Here is a 19,668-nt window from a genome sequence, read left to right as displayed (position 1 = left end):
CGCGTGCTCGCAAATATTCCGCTCTTCCAATTAACTTAAGTAGTCGTTATTCAGAAAAATGTAACATTATGGTGTGACATGAGTAATAATACCTATTTCTAAAATGAGCAATGAATGGTTATCCTTAGGGCAGGTTAATCGCATAAAAAATATGTCGGCCTTTCTTTTTATATTTTTATTTAACAGGAATACCAAACAATCTGATAATCCATCTGATGGAAAACAAAAAGTCGTCAATATAAACGAGCATAACCACGAACGATATACGTTGCACGTGGTACCTCATGTTGCCATTCCTGAGAACTGATTATCTGATCCTGATGTCAGAGGACTAAGTATCTGCTATTGAAGTAATCCTTCGTACTCCTTATAATTTCACTGCCATGTCTCACCGACCGAAATTCAGATTGATAAACATGTAGCTCGGCGAAGTAGGAATAGAGGTATCTATGCAAATTACTTTTATAAAAACTACACATTGGTTTACATATAATATGTCTAACTTGTCTCTAAATTAGAATTTGACGAAAACATCTTGAGACATAGTCTAAAATCATTTTACAAAACGATGAACATTATAAAATCTGTACGTAGGTAAACGTTTAAGGTTAGTACAGAGAGAATTGTGAATTTACAGTGTGTTTATGGTACTTATCAAACATGCCAGATGAGTTTACAAAGTAACATATGGTAGGAACAAAGACCAAGCTCGAAAATGTGCTCAATTTTGTATGCAAAATGCATAGCTCTAGCGACGCATGTGACTGGAGAACGTAATATCACAGATGAAACAGTAGTTTTACTAGTAGGAAATACGTTATATTTTATCTATGTTCACGATAGTCATTTTCAACATAATAGAGCAAATATTTATTTATAACTTCAAAGATCAAGGGCTCTTACAAAATTGTCTTTAATAGACGTGGGAAATAAATTGCGTAGGTGTCTTTGGCAGAGTATGTTACATTGCCAATGAATATCATTGCATAGATTTCAAAGACAGAGGAAAAAATATTACATATTCTTTTTTGATCTCTAAAACACAATAATAATTATTAATTATAAATAATTAAAACTATAGGATATCAGCGTCGTGGCCTAATGTCTGATTTCCAACTGTTTTATTTATAGATGACCATAACAATTCTTAAAAATATTTACTTTAATGTGGTGATATCAGCTGACACAGTAACATAATAAACGTTACACACCTACACAATTTAACCCACGCTTATGCTAAAGACAAATATTTCGTAAGAAAACAACATGACCCTGGAAATGATATATGACCACTTGACCAATTGATTACTTTAATAACATATTCAGGTTTAGTCGTAAAGAGTATACCAAGCCGAAACCTAACGATAGTAGGTAATCATAAAACTAACCTAAAACTACCTGAGCATAGTATTACTAACGGACTGATCTTTTAGCCTAAGAGCTCGTGAACCCTTGAGATATCTGTGACTTTGTAAGATTAAATAATTTTAGTGATGAATTATAGCATGCTAAAATTGTACTCTTGATTTATTCGCCTAGAAGGTACTTGTTTTCAGGGAACGTTATGTCAATACGTATTCCTACATTACAATTAAATTATCTATACCATTGAAAAATTCAAACTTTTTATTTTATATATACTTTAAAAGAAAACAAAACCTATGACGTGCAGGGCCTAATGCCTGCCAGGTGATGGTAATCCCAGTTAAGCATGTTATGACTCATCACTCAAACTATTACTAGCTTTATAGAAAAACCGTTATAACAACAGTTTCCGAGCTCTTAGCCTATATTTACGCACAGCCTTTAAAAGCTTGAAATAGCCATTATTTTTATGATGTATACCAAACAAGAAATAATGTTTTCTAGATTTCTAAAAATTTAATAAAATGTAATTGATTTTTCATTAGGAATTTAGAAACACAATGGGAATGAAAGACAAAAAGATGCGTACTAGCTAGGTAGTTTCAGCAGCAACATCTGATATAAAAAGTAGTTTTACAAATCCAACAAGTTTCTATGGTTCATTTTTATAAGATTTGACAACGCCCATGATCTTCTGTAGGATTTGTTTTCTTATATTGATGGTATCCGACTGTACTGAAATGAACTGTTGACTGGTCTTAATCTGTTATTTTACTACGCAACCATTAGGACTAAACTTCATCCATTGCAAGAACCAGACAGTTTCGCTTTTGTGTTTTTAACATATTATTAACTGTGTATTTTTATTCATACATTTAACACATCCCTATCAATTACGATGCATTTTTTATTTAGTCCACAGTTCGCCTTATCAACGCGAATGTTGTTAGAGATAACACTTTCCGCATAATTAATTCGCTCCGCAAAGAACTTAACAAAAAAATATTTTATTTGCGAATTACGTAAATAATTATATACGTTCTACAATTTTAAATCACATTCATTTCTCTATTTTTAGTCTATTTTTCATTGATAATGTAATAATAAACATAATATTTATGTTATTTTCAGTATGATAATAATACATAATAGGGTACGTAATTACCAATACTGTTATGAGACGAAATGACAATACAATATGATACCACTCCTTATCATGCCCATCCTTCTCGGTGTGGCAAGAGGCAACCAGAAAAAATAAAAACCTGTGCTAAGACTTGCTAGGCTAAATGTAGATAAATTATTTCTAGACTGTGTTTCCTAGTTTTAACATAGACAGTCAGTTTCTTATTATTATAAACTAGGATATTGATTGAACAGTATATTCATAAGTAGCCTACCTCTCTCCATATGAAATACTGCATATATGCCCAATTCCATACCATTTGTTTGTGCAGAGCCGTTAAAGAAGAAGTGACAAACTCGCTTTCACGTTTTTAATATTAGTACAATTTATGCTATAATACTGTCGTTATTACACCTCATGTGTTACTTTGAAACCCGTGATTGTGAAGTGTTGAAAGTTTAATGTTTACCACCTAATGTATAATAGATGTACTATGCTGCATTTTCTAAAGAAATATATTACCAGTTTATGGCTACTCTCTAAATAACTACGGAGAACTTTATTCATTCGGCAAATTGAAAATTTTATGACGCCGTACTGTTTTCCAATTTATCGAGTGATACTGTCACTAGTGGTGGAAATGGTTGGACTCGAACAATTAATAAAAGAAACATGAGAACACAAGCAAGCAGCAAACGGTAAATTTGCTACGTGCATATTACTCCACATTGAGTTATGAGTTATGATCCCTTTTACAAGTACCTATGTTTAGTCACATACAACTGTTTGCCTACACTAATTGAATTGTTAATTTTTTAAAGTATTAATTTATTAACAATACAATTGACGCGTTGAATTATTACGGTCTTCTGGAGTCAAGAGTCACGACCTAAATTAATGAAATTTAACGTATACGAATTAAAAGAAATAAAGATGGTAAATTCTAAATTACTAATGACCTGGATAAAATAAATATAAGTAAGGATTACGTAGACACCCTGCAAACTAAGCCAATTAGTCACCAATCTTTACGAATATAGAACGTAGATGCCAAGAAAATTATACAAGACCGCCAAAGCTCAATGCGTGAATGGTATACATTTTCACAAGAAATCATCAAGAGAGAGAATAACTTTTAATTAAATCCATAAATTCCAAAATCTGAAAACATGAAGCGACAATTTCTTCTTGCTTTAAAAGTTCAATGATTTTCTTCAATTGCCTATTTAATAGCAACATCGGAATTTAGCGATATATGCTTAGAGTTTGATTTTGTGTGACATAATAAAAATCTGGCGCCACTAGAGTAAGTCAACAGCCTAGAAACCGTACAAACATGGCCACCATAGGCAAACATGCGCTATCTAATCTGGCAGGCGACAGGCCGATTTAATACCTATGCAGATTGATGGTTACGTGTTGCTATAGACTTATACAATCTTATATGTAAAGACTGATAATTAATCCAAAACATTTCGCGCTAAACGCCTATACCGTCATTAAAGAGTGGAATATAGTCCTAAATATAATAATCTTCCTATACATCATATTATTGTAGGTAACATTCCACAATATTGTCAGAAGTAAAGATAGTCAGGTCTATCAACTACGGTTACTCGGAAATTGCATAATATTGAAAACGTCAAGTTAAGATAATTTTAAGAATTATAAATTGCACAAGAATAGCAGAATTGTATTTATTATGAGTGATTTTAATTCGTAACCTAGGTACTCGCCTAATTGAACTGCTTTGTAAATATTTACACTACTCAGTAAAAATAGCAATAACCCGCTTACCAGTATGCATAGGTAAGTCAGTGAACAGAATTGCAAAAATTGAACAAAATGTCAAGTTCAAAATAAAATATTTAATTCTCCATGAAGTATCAATATTTCTAGAAATATACTACATATTTCAAAGAATCATGTATTTAATGTAAATTACTAGATTAAATAAACATTACATACAAGATAATACTAATATTAAAAACGGAATATGGTCAGAATAAATTGTCTAAAATAGTGCGTATTAGAAGACTTAATACAATGATAATCTATTTTACCAGTGGTAAATTTTGTACAATGTCGTCTCCCTGGGTACCTCAGTTTCTTTGTCCCTCTGTCTCTATCTCTTATTGCCGCCGTCAAGCAGCTTGCTATATAAGCTGTGCATAGGTTGGTGGGTAAAAATGATTTAGCAATGAAATAAATAAAGGGTACGGAAGGACAACATCTTAGTCCTCTGGAATTGCAACATATGAGTTGTACCACGAGGGTCACAAGATGATGTGATGTCTGTCATGCTTTTTTATGTATAGTATATAGGCGATGGATATCACTTACCATCAGGTGAGCCGTCTGCTTGTTTGGTGTTGTAGTCACATAACATGAATATTTTAATATTAAATTCATACTTCATACAAAGGTACGAATAATAACAAATTATAGTATTAAAACTGGCATTTTGGATCAGACACTATTGTCTGTTAAGATAATAATATTCTGAGGCGTATATTTTATGGACAATTTATTCCAGTCCAATACCTACGTCTTTATGGCTTAGTATTATCTCTTATATCATAATTTACCACAGAAACACATTTCCACTGCCAATTCCAACGCGTTCAATATTAATGACTAAGGCACATATTAAGAGGGTGGGGTCTTATATGGACTAAATTACGGTATGATTCATAAATTTACAGCGACCAGAGAGCAACAAAACAAGTCAAGTCTGTCTAATTACAAATACAAAGTGAAGGAGTGTTGGCATTTTTATATCTATTATCAAGTGTAATAATAATCCTCTGATCGACTTTTACTACTAAAAGCGACGACATATTTAATTATGTCAAATTATTAGTTGTTACGAGATCAAGGAAATAGAAAATAGAAATGTTTTCTATTAGTCAAGTTTCTTAGTAATATGAGATAATTTATTTTTTTATTCATGGCAATAAACTTGTACATGGTTATACTTATATGGATACGTAAAAGTTTTTCTTTTCAGTTTTGCAGTTAATCCTTTATTGCAATCTAATATTCCGTCTCGATTTTTTATTGGTCTGGCCACAACAAAAGTACCTATACTGTGTGTCAATAAATGAATAATACCACACATGTTACGCTCAAGATAAAGTGTAAAGTATGACACATTTTCAGATATTATTTCAAAGTAATTCCTATTATTTAACAGTTTCGATTCTTTTTTTAAGCACTGGCCAGAAATAAAAGTTAAATGGGGATGAGCTTAGATTATACAATAATAAACGCCTGGATCAAAACAAACGTGTAAATACTAGCAGAAGCGAAGTGCTTATATTATTTCCGCATGCCGGGATTGTCCAATGAACTCATTTACAGCACCCACGCTCGCTCCATTGCAATAAACGACAAAATAACGGACACACATAACAAATATTATTTACGACAGATAACAATAGCCGTTTTCCACAGAAAATAAAAGCACTTGGCCGCATAATTATATTAACGACTAATAAATGCAAGCAACGGACATTCTTTATTAGTCAACGTTTGAGAAATGTAGAGATTCTCGATGGTGATTTAGTATTAAATACGGTACTTTACATAAAATATACATTTATTAATGAAAGGTTTTAATAATTCAATCTGTTTTCTTAGGAAAACGTTTCAGATTTAAGATTGATCAAATCAACGAGTTCTAATTTTAAACTAACATACCCCTTCTATCTAACACACTTTTAATTTAAAAACTCGAGGATAACAAAATTGCAGTCGAGGTAAAAAAGACATTTGGTTTCGTACGAACCTCAAATATTTGCATAAAGCAATATATGCTCAGTACACACATCTATCAAGATTCTCAATGACCATGTGCCAAAAATTTATGAAGAGTTTATCTCGGTTCTTATTATCTATTATTATATTGTAAAACATACATATGATTAGTCATATGTTCGTTCGTAGTCATAAATTTACTATCGATTTTCTTATATGTAATTAATAATATTTAATGTTCAGCTTTTGTTTCTTGTATTGTTTGTACATCAAAAAGTCATTCTGGATCAATTTTAAACTATATTAACAGATACTAATAATACATATCTCATCTCATTCTGAAGGTATCGATATGTACGACATGGAAACGAAGAATATTTGTTTAAAAATCGCAATAATAATCGAATATAATACAAACATGATAATAAGAGTTTATCTTCATTAACGACAAAAACATGTTATGTTTAGTTATAAATAACTGCTGCACTATAACCGAAATATATACATATTTCTTATTTATATATGTATAACTACATGATATCTGTACAATAAGTTACGTGTATGTAACACAGTAATTGTGTTACAGCAATTATACAATTGTCAAATATTACTTTAAAATATATGTATGAATATAGAAGAGATCTCCGTAAAAATGTAAATCTCTGAAAACATGCAGCAGGAACGATCACGATTACGACGTCTAATCATCAGACATTAAGTTCATACGAAACACAATTTATAACGTGTACAATAAAAATAGGACTATGATTTTTCTTATTGTTATAAGTATATTAGTATGTCCAAGAATGGAACATAAGTAACCAATCTCATCATGCAATGTCCTGTTCCTGAAGTACTAAAAACTCTTGTAGCCTGTAATTCTCTCCGTATGTCCTTCATGGCGTATAATACATATATGGAAGCAACGAAAACATAGTTGTCGACATAATCATATGTGATATGAAGTTCTAACTTTTGAAGAGGGAATTAGCGTTGGTGTTGACGCTATTCACGTGGGTAGAACCAGATAACCGCCTACACAATACAGTCGGTGTAATCGAAAGATTTTCATTTATATGGAAACATGTAGACAGAGATAAATTACTATGCAACAATCACGAATTTATATGTTTATCTATACTAACATTGCAGTTTGGAGTATTGTTACAGTTTTACATAGATATTACACAACCTCTAAATTTTGTTATCAATTATGCAATTAATATTTAAATACTTTTCTTATAATAAACTAAAACATTATTCATGTAAATTCACTAAAATTCTTAATTAACTGTCACTAGAATTATAGAACTTAATGGGATTTGTAAGGTAAAAAAACAACATGCTTAAATTAAAATACGATGTTATCATAATTATCATAAAAAAGTAATAATATTTTTTGTTATCATTTATATGTATGTAACTTGAGGTATTATTAAGGTTTACTTCGTTAATAACTCTTCGTTTCGCATAAAATATAAATAAAGTGTCAGTAGCCGTGGACAAATCTAAGTAGAACTTCTACTACTTAGATTTGTCCACGGCTACTGACTCAAAAATAGTAAAACGAATATAGAACCTTTTGAGAATGTAGATTAGCCAACTGTAGACAACTATGTGACTATGACAAAACCAAGCCGGGTAGCCCGTTCCATCAACCGAACGTGCGAAAGTCGTCCGTCGACCTTGCCGCGAGCAACGCGACACTGCGCCCGCGCATACCGCATGTTATTCCGCCCACTGCACACGGTTACAGACTGCAGTACATCTAGTCAGTTAAGATGTTTCTTTATGTAATGGCTGGAAAAGCAAACTAAACTGCCGACCTACTTGATAGACAGTGGCAATTATTGCCTATAGACATGAACAGCACCACGAACACAATATTGTCCTATATATCCATCCATCCACATATACACATGCGTTGAAATTTCGACATTAGGACAGAACTCGACAGTAGAATTCATATTTGAACTAAGATGTCAACTCAAGAGTAAATCCAACAAGAAAGCTCCTTGGCGACAGAAAAAGTGGAGACAGGGGGAGACAGTGGTTAGTACACGACTTACTTCAGAGTCTCCCTCAGTTGCAAGACTACTTATTTCACAGCATATCAAATTAGCTTCAATATCCCATTAAATGAATATTAAAATACGATATTTTATAACCCACTGGTTATACAAAACTTGTTATCGACCAATTAAGATTCATCATCATTACTTCAATTTTGCATTATCCGACTCAAATAACTAAATAATTATACACTTTACATGTTTTAAATAAATATGTGTATAAAATGTTATCATTTGCTATTAAATATTACAAGACAAATCAACAAAGCAGATAATAAAAATACAAAGACGCCATTTAATGACTTTTTAAACATTGACTGAGTCGAAGTTTAAATATAACCCGCATATCGGAAACCTTAAAGCAGCGGTCTTCAACGTTTTACAAATCGAACGCAAAAAAAAATATGTTTAGCGGGCCGCACCATAGGATTTTTTTATAAATATTTCATTTATTTTATATTAAATATACTCTTTATTACTTCATTGTTGTCGTTACTGAGAGTGGACCTATGATGATGGCGGGCCGCAGACCCTTGCCTTAAAGTATGTTTGCATCTATTAAGCAGACAGAAGTCCGCTTTAAGGGCACTCTGTAAGTCCTAATGCAAGTTTATTACATTATTAAAACGTATACTATAACCTAGACGATAATCATTCGAAAAATAAATCAAAAGTGGAAAGTTGTAAAAAGCTTCTATTCTCATCGAGTAAACAGACCATAGCTACCTGTTAGCTCAATGTCTACTTCAATCCCAAAGCAGATTACTTCATAATCTGCTTTGGGACACAGACTTTGGCACACAGAGGTTTTAACGTTACATAATATTTATATTTTATCATACTTGAAATTTAATCATACTTGATCCTCCTTTTATTATCATACTAAGAAAATTCATACAAGAAGATATTAGAACTAACAAAAAAATATAACTGATAACAACGTAATCAAAATTTGCATATTACGTACTAAGTATATAAATGTATAAGTACGTATAGCAATTCAAACAAATACAGTTATCAAGTAACACATCATATCTTATCATAAAATCATGACTTACAATCACGTTTAGCTATACATACCTACGTAATAATATTTAAAACGATAGACTGAATAAGAATAAAAACAAAATAGGAATCGTAAATATTATTAAATACTATCGATTAAAGCTGTACATAGAGACATGTAAATTAACCTCAATATAGTCATAAAAAAGAAAATAACATTAAATAAATTATATAATTGAGTGAATACTCAAATCACAGTTATTTCCAATTAATCATAAAATTAAATTAATTTTAAATTACATTAGGAACTCAGCCAACAGAAACTAGGCACAATCAAACGAAATCGTGTCTAACATGTCCCTCTAAAGCGACTCCAAAACAGAAATCGAATTATTGATATGACAAACCATAAAATTATTTATCTACTTCCAAAAAGCGGCCAAACAATATATATTTTATGGCATCGAATGAAATCGCAGTAAAATTTATAACTATGTAAAAAATACTATTTTATGTGAATCATAAATCTCGTCTCTTACCTCTTTCGCTTTCTCATTAGCCATGATCAAGTTCTATTTCCGTGTAAATTATACCACATTTAAAAATATATTTCTTAATATCGTCAAACGTAAACTTTTCATCGCAAAGGTTCGTTAGCAACTCTCTTTCTAATTTGATACGTGGGTAATAAATTTAATAGAAACTATCAAAGACGTTTGTCTGACAAGAAAACTAATTTAGTATAGGGAATATCTTTCAAAATACTTCAACAGTCCTTTTCTTTGCAGTAGTAGATAAAATTTAGCATCTGTGACATTTACATTTTGTCACGTTTCGAGTGGACATAAATAAACTGCGTATAGAAAGAGGCCATGTAGTAAATGTTATGTGTAACACTCTCATAGTGAAGTTGATGACAGAACTAGCGCCAGCGTCTGGTAAATGCATCGGTACCGTTGAACAGTAGCCAAGAATGCGTTTCTACTAACATGTTATATAAATTCCATTAAATGAATATACAAAACATACGACTACGTATTACTAGTACGCTGGCTAAAATATTGATGTTTTATTTGTGCTTATGCGAATATCCAATACGCGTAACCACTAGAATCCATGATATAGCCAAGCAAAATAAACATGTAAAGCAACTGTAAACGAATTTACCAGCAATAATCTATGTTAACGACACTTCTCATTCTCAAGTTTTAAGAACACTATCAGTGGTCAGATTTTCTTTGCTGTTATAAGATTGTAAGTGATATAAGTGTATTATAATTGATAAATATCTACAGGCAATGTTACTATGTTACCTAAAAATGGAACATTATCATAATAAAAGGTTACGGTACGTAGGCAGATCATTCATTAAGTTATAGTGACATATTGAACACGTAAAACGCCAACGCTTTATGACGTGAAAGCCATGGGCGGCACAGTGCAATCTGTGATGTGCCTGACGTTATTCATCTTTATGGGCGATAGTAATATCTTTCCATCAAATGGGCCGCCAGTTTATTTCACTTATCAAATGGTATTATCCCACACATCTTTAAAAACTTAATTATCTACTTGTATTTTATAATAATTAAGCTCACTTTAAAATATTTTTATAGGTTTAACATGATAGTAAATCCTATCGATTGCAATAAGAACATACATATGTACCGCCAAACAAGAGTAACAACGTTGTATTGACATCATTATTTCTGCTTCTAGCAATTGGTTGAAAATACACAAATTAGAATGAATATTATATATTAAAAATATGTACCTCAAATATATTTCTAAACAGTCTTAAACACAGTCTTAGCTAGTCTTCTGTGATACTATTATATACGCGTCATTTTATTGTTGGGGTATGTGATTACGGGTTATAGGCCGGTTTTTATCGTAATATAATTTGTTGTATATTAATTTCGCATTATTGATCTTGGTGTCATTCCCAACCTAATTATCTATATAGTTGGTGCGGAACTAATTAAGTAATAATAAAAAAGTCGCATTGCTAGTGAATCTTCACGCTGTTGGCCTATAAATGGTTGTGGTTAATTTATAATGAATTCGCCATGATGGACTAATCGATCTGACTTCATGCTCATCCTATCATTCTCCAGGATGAACTTATACCATTTGAAGAAACAAGTGCACCACTTTCATTTATTCTAATTACCTACAAAATACTGTAACACTAAAATAATTGAATTATCAACTAGTATATTTCATCTATATATTACTATATATAAGCACTAGATACTTTGTTTGTAGTCTTAAGTCATAATTGTAAGATCAAAGGTTTTGCAAGTATGTGCGTATATAACAACAATACCTGCTATGAATCAATGAGTCAGTTATCTTCATTAATTAATGATTCCATTCAACTACTTTGAATGTGTAATCATCTCGATTCAAAACATTACTCACAATCTTAAGTATTATGACGATAAATGACTATTATTATTAGTTAGAACGATTCTGATATAGAATTGATATAGTAAATTTTGTATTCTTATTATTATTTATAGGCCAAATATATAATAAATTATAGGCAAAATATTTGCTATTATTGATAAGTAAAATCGATTTTTTTACTAAGAGTCAGTCAGACAGTAAAAGTGTCAATCAACGGTTTGGAAACATAAGAGATTTCATATAATTGTAAGTATTTTATTGTCTCCTTGATTGAACTTCTTATGTATTCTTACATACATTTTTATTTCTATTGTTTTCGACGACGGGCAGTGTTTTCATTCAATCTTCTCTCCTTTACAGTACTGTGCACTATCGGACAGATCTCATTTCTCGATCGATTTGTTTCATCTTCCACACTCTTTACAGTCACTTGGTATCCGACCACAAACATCATTCTACACTGATTGCATATTAAATATTTTGATACTATAATAAAGCAAATAAAAGACACTAGTAGGTTGTTAAGAAAAGCAGTTAATGGGTTACTCAATTGTGTGGGATCCATTAAAGTAACGATAAACCTTCCTGTTTTTGGAACTATTATGATGTCACATCGTTCGACATGTATACCAAGTTTATTACCATCAGAAACATGCATACATATATACTACTTAAAAAAGTATATAATATAGAACTAAATACTACGAATGTCATATATTACTAAGACAAGACTTCCTTTGTGATGCTACAATCAGGCTTATATCACTCGCACATACAAAAAAATCGTTTCAAATGCGCCAGTTCGTGTATACAAACTAAGGTTTAGTAATGGAATGATGAATTGAAAGCATTCAAAAATATTTCATGAGGATATGTAAATATGTGTAAGTTTGTGTGTATTTGAAGAGAATATTTTAAAGAAAATATTATATATCAATGTGGATGGTTATAATCGCAGAAGAAGGTCGAAATAGAGATGGATGGATTATGTAAAAGATCATATGGCAAGAAAGGGCGTAAGTAACGAGATGACTGCGAACAGGGATGAATGGAAGAGAAAAACATATTACGCCAAATGATTTTTTTTATATTAAAATTTGAACGCGTTTGACCGCAATCTCACCAATGGGATAAAGGACTCAATGAATGGGATAAAGAAGAAGCAGTCTATGATGATGATTTAAAGATCTACCATTACATGTATGAAATAAAGTTGTCGCATAAATCAGAACATGAGCGACACCCGTATTCAATACGATATGGGTAATATTTCAAATATTATCATTGTCTGAAATATTGACAAATTTGTGAAGTTTGAGTATATATTAAATATGAAATTTGGCATATACATAGCTTTTGCGATGGAGAAAATCATACGTTACTATTATCTTGGTCAACCATATTCATCTGAACTCACATTGTACAGAGTCGATTACAATACGCCACTTTCGCTCCTGAACATTGGCTACTACATTTTAGAGATTGTCTCAATGTCAAAATTATTGTTAAAGCTAGCAAAGAGTAGCATTATGTAAACGAGTTAGTAAACATAATATTTTAAATGCATTGTATAGAATTATAATGCCTAATACATTGTATAGAGGCCATGACCATATAAACTACATGACCATTACAATGAGTAGGTATAGTATATTATTATGCATTTAGTTTCTTTCAAAAAACACTTGTGTAACTACAATATAATGTAAGAAACCTGAACAATGTTTATTATAGAGCACAGTTTACTCTATTATCAGATACATTGACTATATCTTTAATAAATACAATGAAACTATTTCCACGTCCTTGAAATTATATTCTAGTGTAAACTGTGCAATTTATACAGTCAGTAAGTATACTAGTCAGTCAGTGTTACTCAAACATGACACACTAATGACAAGTTCTTATTTAGTCACACGTATAACAAGGTCATCGTCAATAAATAATAGATATCTTACTACAATCTTTTAATTATTCAATGTAAGCAAGAATATCATTATTCGTGTTCATAGAAATTATAACTTACAACCCACAAACACAGTTAGTACATAATGTCTATTAAAATTTACTGATTTTAAAACAAAAAAAACCATCGTTAAACATTCGTAAGGTGTATTATTTATATGTGAATTATGTGGCTGGAACTGCTAGATTTCGTATCAATTTTAGATCAAAATTGGAGTAGCATCAATAGAGCCTAATTACTTTAACTATATTATTTAACTTTATTGTAATAACAGCTATATTGAATCATTATAATAATATTTTCCAAAGTTCTCAAATTAACAAAAAACATAATAGGTCAGTTAAAAACAGCTACATGAAATCGCTATGAAATACCAAAAAATAATGTTAGACTTAAAATAGCAATATAAAATACTGAATAACGAAATTTGAGATCACTACCCTCGGCACAGACGATGGCGGAATATTAATCGTCTCCAATTTTAATTTCCGATTGGGTTGCAGGTGTTTCAAACGGGCTTTAACCTTTCATTACATTTAAATTGACTCTGTGCTACAGACAAAACGAAACAAAACGAATTACGAATTAATAAAATAAAATAATAATGTTTAAAACATGAATGGACGTAATCTTAAATAAAATCTACTATTTTGGATGAATTGTTGTAAAACTAGAAAACTTGTTCTTATCCTCATTCTAATTTCAACAATTATCCATGTTTCTTACTCATGTATTAAAGTCATTCTTTTAAAATTGAATGTAATTTTATAAAATGTAATTCATTAACACTAAGAATTAAGAATTAATTATGACATTAATACAGAATACTAAGATATGTATATAGATAAAAAACTAATAGGTGTAAAAAATAGTTTACGATTTTTTTCAAATTTAGTTCAAAAGTATACTAAATAACAATATATTGTTTAATAGGGTGCATTGCAAACCTGTATCGTTTTAAGAAGTCATATTAGCTCTCATAGTCAGAATTACTTAATAAAATCTTAGACAACAAATATAACAAACACGCTATGTCAACAAAGACAGGATATAATGGAAATAACTCCAGCATAAAGCGTTCACTGAAGTAAGAGAACTGACTGCACACGAATCGTGACCTCGAACCTGTGACCCTGCACACAAAGCGAACAATTGTAATGTAAATGCTGATTTAACCCGCTGTACCAGTCATACTGTGGTACCGTTTGTTAGAGATGGATAAATAAACAAAGCTGTACATTTGTCATATGGAAAAATATAATCTACCTTATGCAGGCACATGTATATCAAACAAAAAAAAAAAACAATAGGCAAGACTTCTTCCACTCCTTTAACGTTTATTAAATGTAAACTACAAAGTAACAACAATGCTTAAGGCATTCTTTAGTTGTTTAACTACATTTGGAAGTATTTAAGTTGCTACTACGTCTAACAGTGTAATCATATCATTTTATGTTCACACTTGTTTGTTCTGTTCAGAAAGCATAGTGGTACACATAATATTTCTGTAATATGTAAAATTCATTTTGTGAGTTCGACCTTCTCTACAGTTAAAATTTTGAGATAATATTTTTTCTATCGTCTTCTCAAAAAAACCTTCACCTACTTGCTAGTTCTGTCCATACTAAGGTTAGCTAGAACAAAATTAACAACAGAGTTCATGATTCTGTGTATGATGTATTTCTTGCAAGTTTTTAATCTACACAATTTTCTTTTTGGAGAAAATCAAAGTATACCTTTTCAATATTACAGAAGTTATGGAAGACGAAATGCAGGTGACAAGTGGTATTTAATGTGCTGTCTGTGTCTTATTTACTTTCTTTAAGTATTTCTCTACGCCACACATTTTCCACAATAAAAACCAAACTCTGTATTCAGAGCAACCAAATTAGCGAATATATCGATAAACACAGTATATAATATCATTAATAAAAATATTAATAGAACACTAATAACAACAGAACCTCCTAATTTTTGAAAGTCGGTTGGTGCCATAGTATACATTGGTAAAATCATTAAGATGAATCATATATTATGTAGAATAACAAAGCGGCAACTAAGACAGCTCACGAGAACGCAGAAAGCGAGACAACACGCATATTTAATGATCGTTACTCAAGATTTGAAATTACTACGACAGTAAATACAATTAACAAACGTATCATCTATTATAAATAAGTTTATTTATAACGTATAGTATTGTAATCTCGTAGAATATTCTAATAGCACAATGTCAATTTGTTTTCCAATGCGCTAAACATAATTAAGAGTACACAAACGTTGAACGTAAATAATGTGACTATAATATATGAATTACGATTGCGTGTCGCGAATATTACTAAACAAAATGGCATATAAATATCAGAATCAGTGGGTAATGCGTACATCTGAGCCGAGTTCGTGCAATCTAAAACGCAAGACTGCGTTCGAACGGCCATTTTCGTGACTCGCAGAGATATAAAGTATATTAATGCAAGTCGTACAATAGTTACCATATACAAGTAGACGGGTTTGGCGAGGCGTGGCCAGCTCGCAGCCTCCACAAAGCCAGCGAAGCGTACCGTTCTCCCACAGGGAATAAGTTCCAGTATTATGGATTTAAGCCATTTAGAAATCCTATATCTACTAAATTTTATTTTTTAATAGTTGTAGTGGAATTTAAAAACATTTGTCTTTCAACTTATTAATATTTTATTATCACATTATACAACACTTAAATTATATTAATTTCGAGGTAGACATAGTCATGGCTGTTGAACTAATATTATGCGCTATTGTACCATCTCATACGTCAATTTCAATAGATAAATGTAATTGTAAACAATAATAATGATTATTATTGCGATTAAGAAAATGTGTGACCTAATTGACGTATTTGACACAAAACTTGTGTTTGTAAATAGAAATCTTAGGAGTTTAAAACATTACACTTGTCTAAAATTTATAATATTAATAATATACTATGAATCGTTATCTGTAATAGTAATAGTTTTAATATAATGCGCAATTTCATTAACAATTCAAATTTAAATCTGCCAGTTTTATTTGTATTAACAAATTGAGCTCGTATCTGCTCGTAAAGCACTAGAAAGACTGCAGCACAAACTAAAAGTACAATATCCACACATGTTTGCGTAAACATAACTGTATTCCCGCAAGCAAAACATGGACTGACGACTTTTTGCAGTCTTGAAAATTATCTATAATTGCTGAGAACAACTTCCTAGAGTCAGTTGCAAGCGTATGTCATGGCTAAACTACGTTAGATAGCCATTAAGCTCACTCAAGGTCTACCGTTACAGTGATTATAACATTCAAAACATTTTTCATGTTTATGGACATAATTTCATTGATCCTAGTTAATTTTTATTTTTAAATTGTACCCAAGTCTTTTATATGACTTCGTTCTAAATTATGATAAAAGTATTCATGTAAATTCACAATGATGATTTCTTATAACTAAGATTCCGACATATAAACATTGGTGGATTAAAATAATGATAGCTAAAACCTTAAGTTCTTATTTATTAATTTACTGTCAAAGAGACATCGTTTCATTTAATCAATGTCGATAAACATATAAACGGGTTTAAAATTGCAAATATATAAAATGCAACCGATAAACTTGTTATAAAGAATCGGAATCGTTAACTCGACAAAAACTGGTAGTGTCCGGACCTTACCACAACTCAATGGTACGCTGGAAAATATGTGTACAAAATTACATGTTTCTAGATAGATGAAAAAATCGAGTAGAGTACAAAATTAAAAAATATTCTAGAAGGAATTTTATTTTAAGGAGATATTCCAGTATACCGTGATTTGAGCTTCCTGCTCAAATATAGTGCTTGTATCCCAAAAATATAGAAAGATATTAATCCAAATTCTATCAGATAACTCCATTACCAATAGCGTAAACGTCGTATTTTTTCATGATGTATTTCTAAACTGCTAAAAAATTGTGACTGTAGATTAAGGGTATTTTATAATGATAATACATGTAGAGAAAATATAAGTAACTACCTGTATATGCACATGGAATCTTTTCAAGTTCTGTTCGGCCATCGACCTGTACTTTGCACCTGCTCTCATCTGCGAGTCCTCACAAATATACTACTACAGACAGACGAAAACCAAGGCCGACTTCTTGACAATCACATTCGTTAGTCATTGTATTATATTTAAACATATATATATATATATTTATACATTTATAACAATATGACAATATGAACGATCTTTTATAACTGCCACAGATAGCAAATGAATATAGCGCGAGATGTTCGTAATGAATGGACCTCGTTTGCGAAAAAAGAAAGTAAACTTTCACAATCGTATCTGAGTAGGCAATATCACACAAACACAAATTCCATAATATATAAATTTCTATCACTTACATAAACACAGGGAAGAGTCGTTAATGATTATAAATTACGGAAGGAATATTATGTAAGAATTATAATATGTACATATTATATTGTACACCAACATACAAAACTTATCGAATCAAGTAAAATCTGTATCTTTTATAAATTGATGACAGTCTAAGTTTTCTTCTAAATTGCGTCACCAGATGTATCATAGTGTAGATTTCTAGGAAATTTCTGAATCCCACAAAAAGGATAGTGACGGTGGTGTTATGTTCAGATACTTAAAATACATACTTTTTATAAAATAATAAGAACATAAATATTTAATACTAAGTAGTCTGATCCACAATATAGAGCATTATAATTAGGTATTGCGTTTTAAAACAAGTAAAAGCAATCGATTAATTAAGCTATCTACGATTGACTGTTACGACGATTTTTAGACTAATAAGTAGCTACTGTATTGACATGTAACGCACGTATCATAATAATATAACTAGCACAAATGAAAGTAATCTTTTAAACGGGCATGTTGACATTTGTTTCGTCCAAAATGAGAATAAAATACTAGAAAATAGCAATAATGTAGGCAATATCATAGATATAGTAGATGATATATTAATAATCCTAAATAAAACCTAATAATAACGACTCTCCCTTCCCACTGCTGGACACATATCTCTCTAAGAGCGAAGATCCCAGATAGAAGATAATTTATTACAAAACAAAGAATACGATACACACGAGTTTGTTGTTGCAACAGTTTGCAGCAGTGGTCAATTACCAACCTTCGGATATCGTGGGCAGCACGTTGACAACGTTGACAATCCCGACGCCTGTAAGCTGACTCATTCACCAATTTATTCACTTCCAAGTGCTGTCTAACTACTAACAGATGCAGTAGAAAATACAAAAAAGCCAAAACAATACGGTCACACACTTGACATTTAACTTGTAGCCCACATAGATAATTGTGCGAAATTAAAATTTGATCACTTCAGATTTAGGCACACTGTATGCTTAGGCTAGTTATTATCACTGTGCACTTATTCCATAACAAACGAAGAGAAATGGTGATGTATCACATAAGGACGCCCTAGATTGTAGGCGGTAACAATGCGCGTGCGCCGTGCTGTCGAACTGACGTTCCGGAGCCTACTGGCCAGCCAGACAGACAAGTGGCAACGCCCGTTCACCTACTCTTATCTTCGATGACGGCGTACTTGCTTATTCTGCGCGCTTGCTTAACTGCTTGCTTATAAGGAATCAAATCGAGACCATTTTTAGGATAATGTAGATATTTATTGAGATTGTATGGAATGACATTACCATAAAGAAATAACGATAATAAATAATAGAACTTAAGATAATGAACCAAACAGCTAATATGGATGCACTTGATTGCATGAATTTGGTGGTATTTTAATTAAATCTTTATATGTGAAGATACCATTACAGAGTGTATAGAAATTCTACAAATTATCACTATTTTAAAGATAGAAGTATTCTAACGTATAATTCAAGAAGGGGTAATCGAATTCACTGTAAATTTTGTGATGGACAACATTTGACAGGCTTACTTACTAATTATGT

General features: G+C 31.2%; 1 protein-coding gene across 3 annotated transcripts in view; it reads right to left on the bottom strand.

The window, feature by feature from the left end:
• LOC131848002 (cyclin-dependent kinase 14) overlaps positions 1 to 19,668 on the bottom strand; it is a 90,722-nt gene that overhangs the window by 57,903 nt on the left and 13,151 nt on the right. Inside the window, exon 1 of one of the 3 annotated variants that reach the window (XM_059197737.1) lies at positions 18,864 to 19,082. The exons of the other annotated variants lie outside the window; for them this stretch is intronic. Within the exon in view, the coding sequence (XP_059053720.1) occupies positions 18,864 to 18,927 (64 nt within the window). The 5' untranslated portion in view covers positions 18,928 to 19,082. Of the gene's footprint in view, positions 1 to 18,863; positions 19,083 to 19,668 lie in introns of those variants that run through there. 3 annotated transcript variants of the gene reach the window in all.

The sequence above is a fragment of the Achroia grisella genome, unplaced genomic scaffold (genome assembly GCF_030625045.1).
Source record: "Achroia grisella isolate CSIRO2021 unplaced genomic scaffold, CSIRO_AGI_Agris_v1 utg546, whole genome shotgun sequence".
NCBI classification, from domain to species: Eukaryota; Metazoa; Arthropoda; class Insecta; order Lepidoptera; family Pyralidae; genus Achroia; species Achroia grisella.
This window is presented reverse-complemented; position numbering and strand designations above follow the sequence as displayed.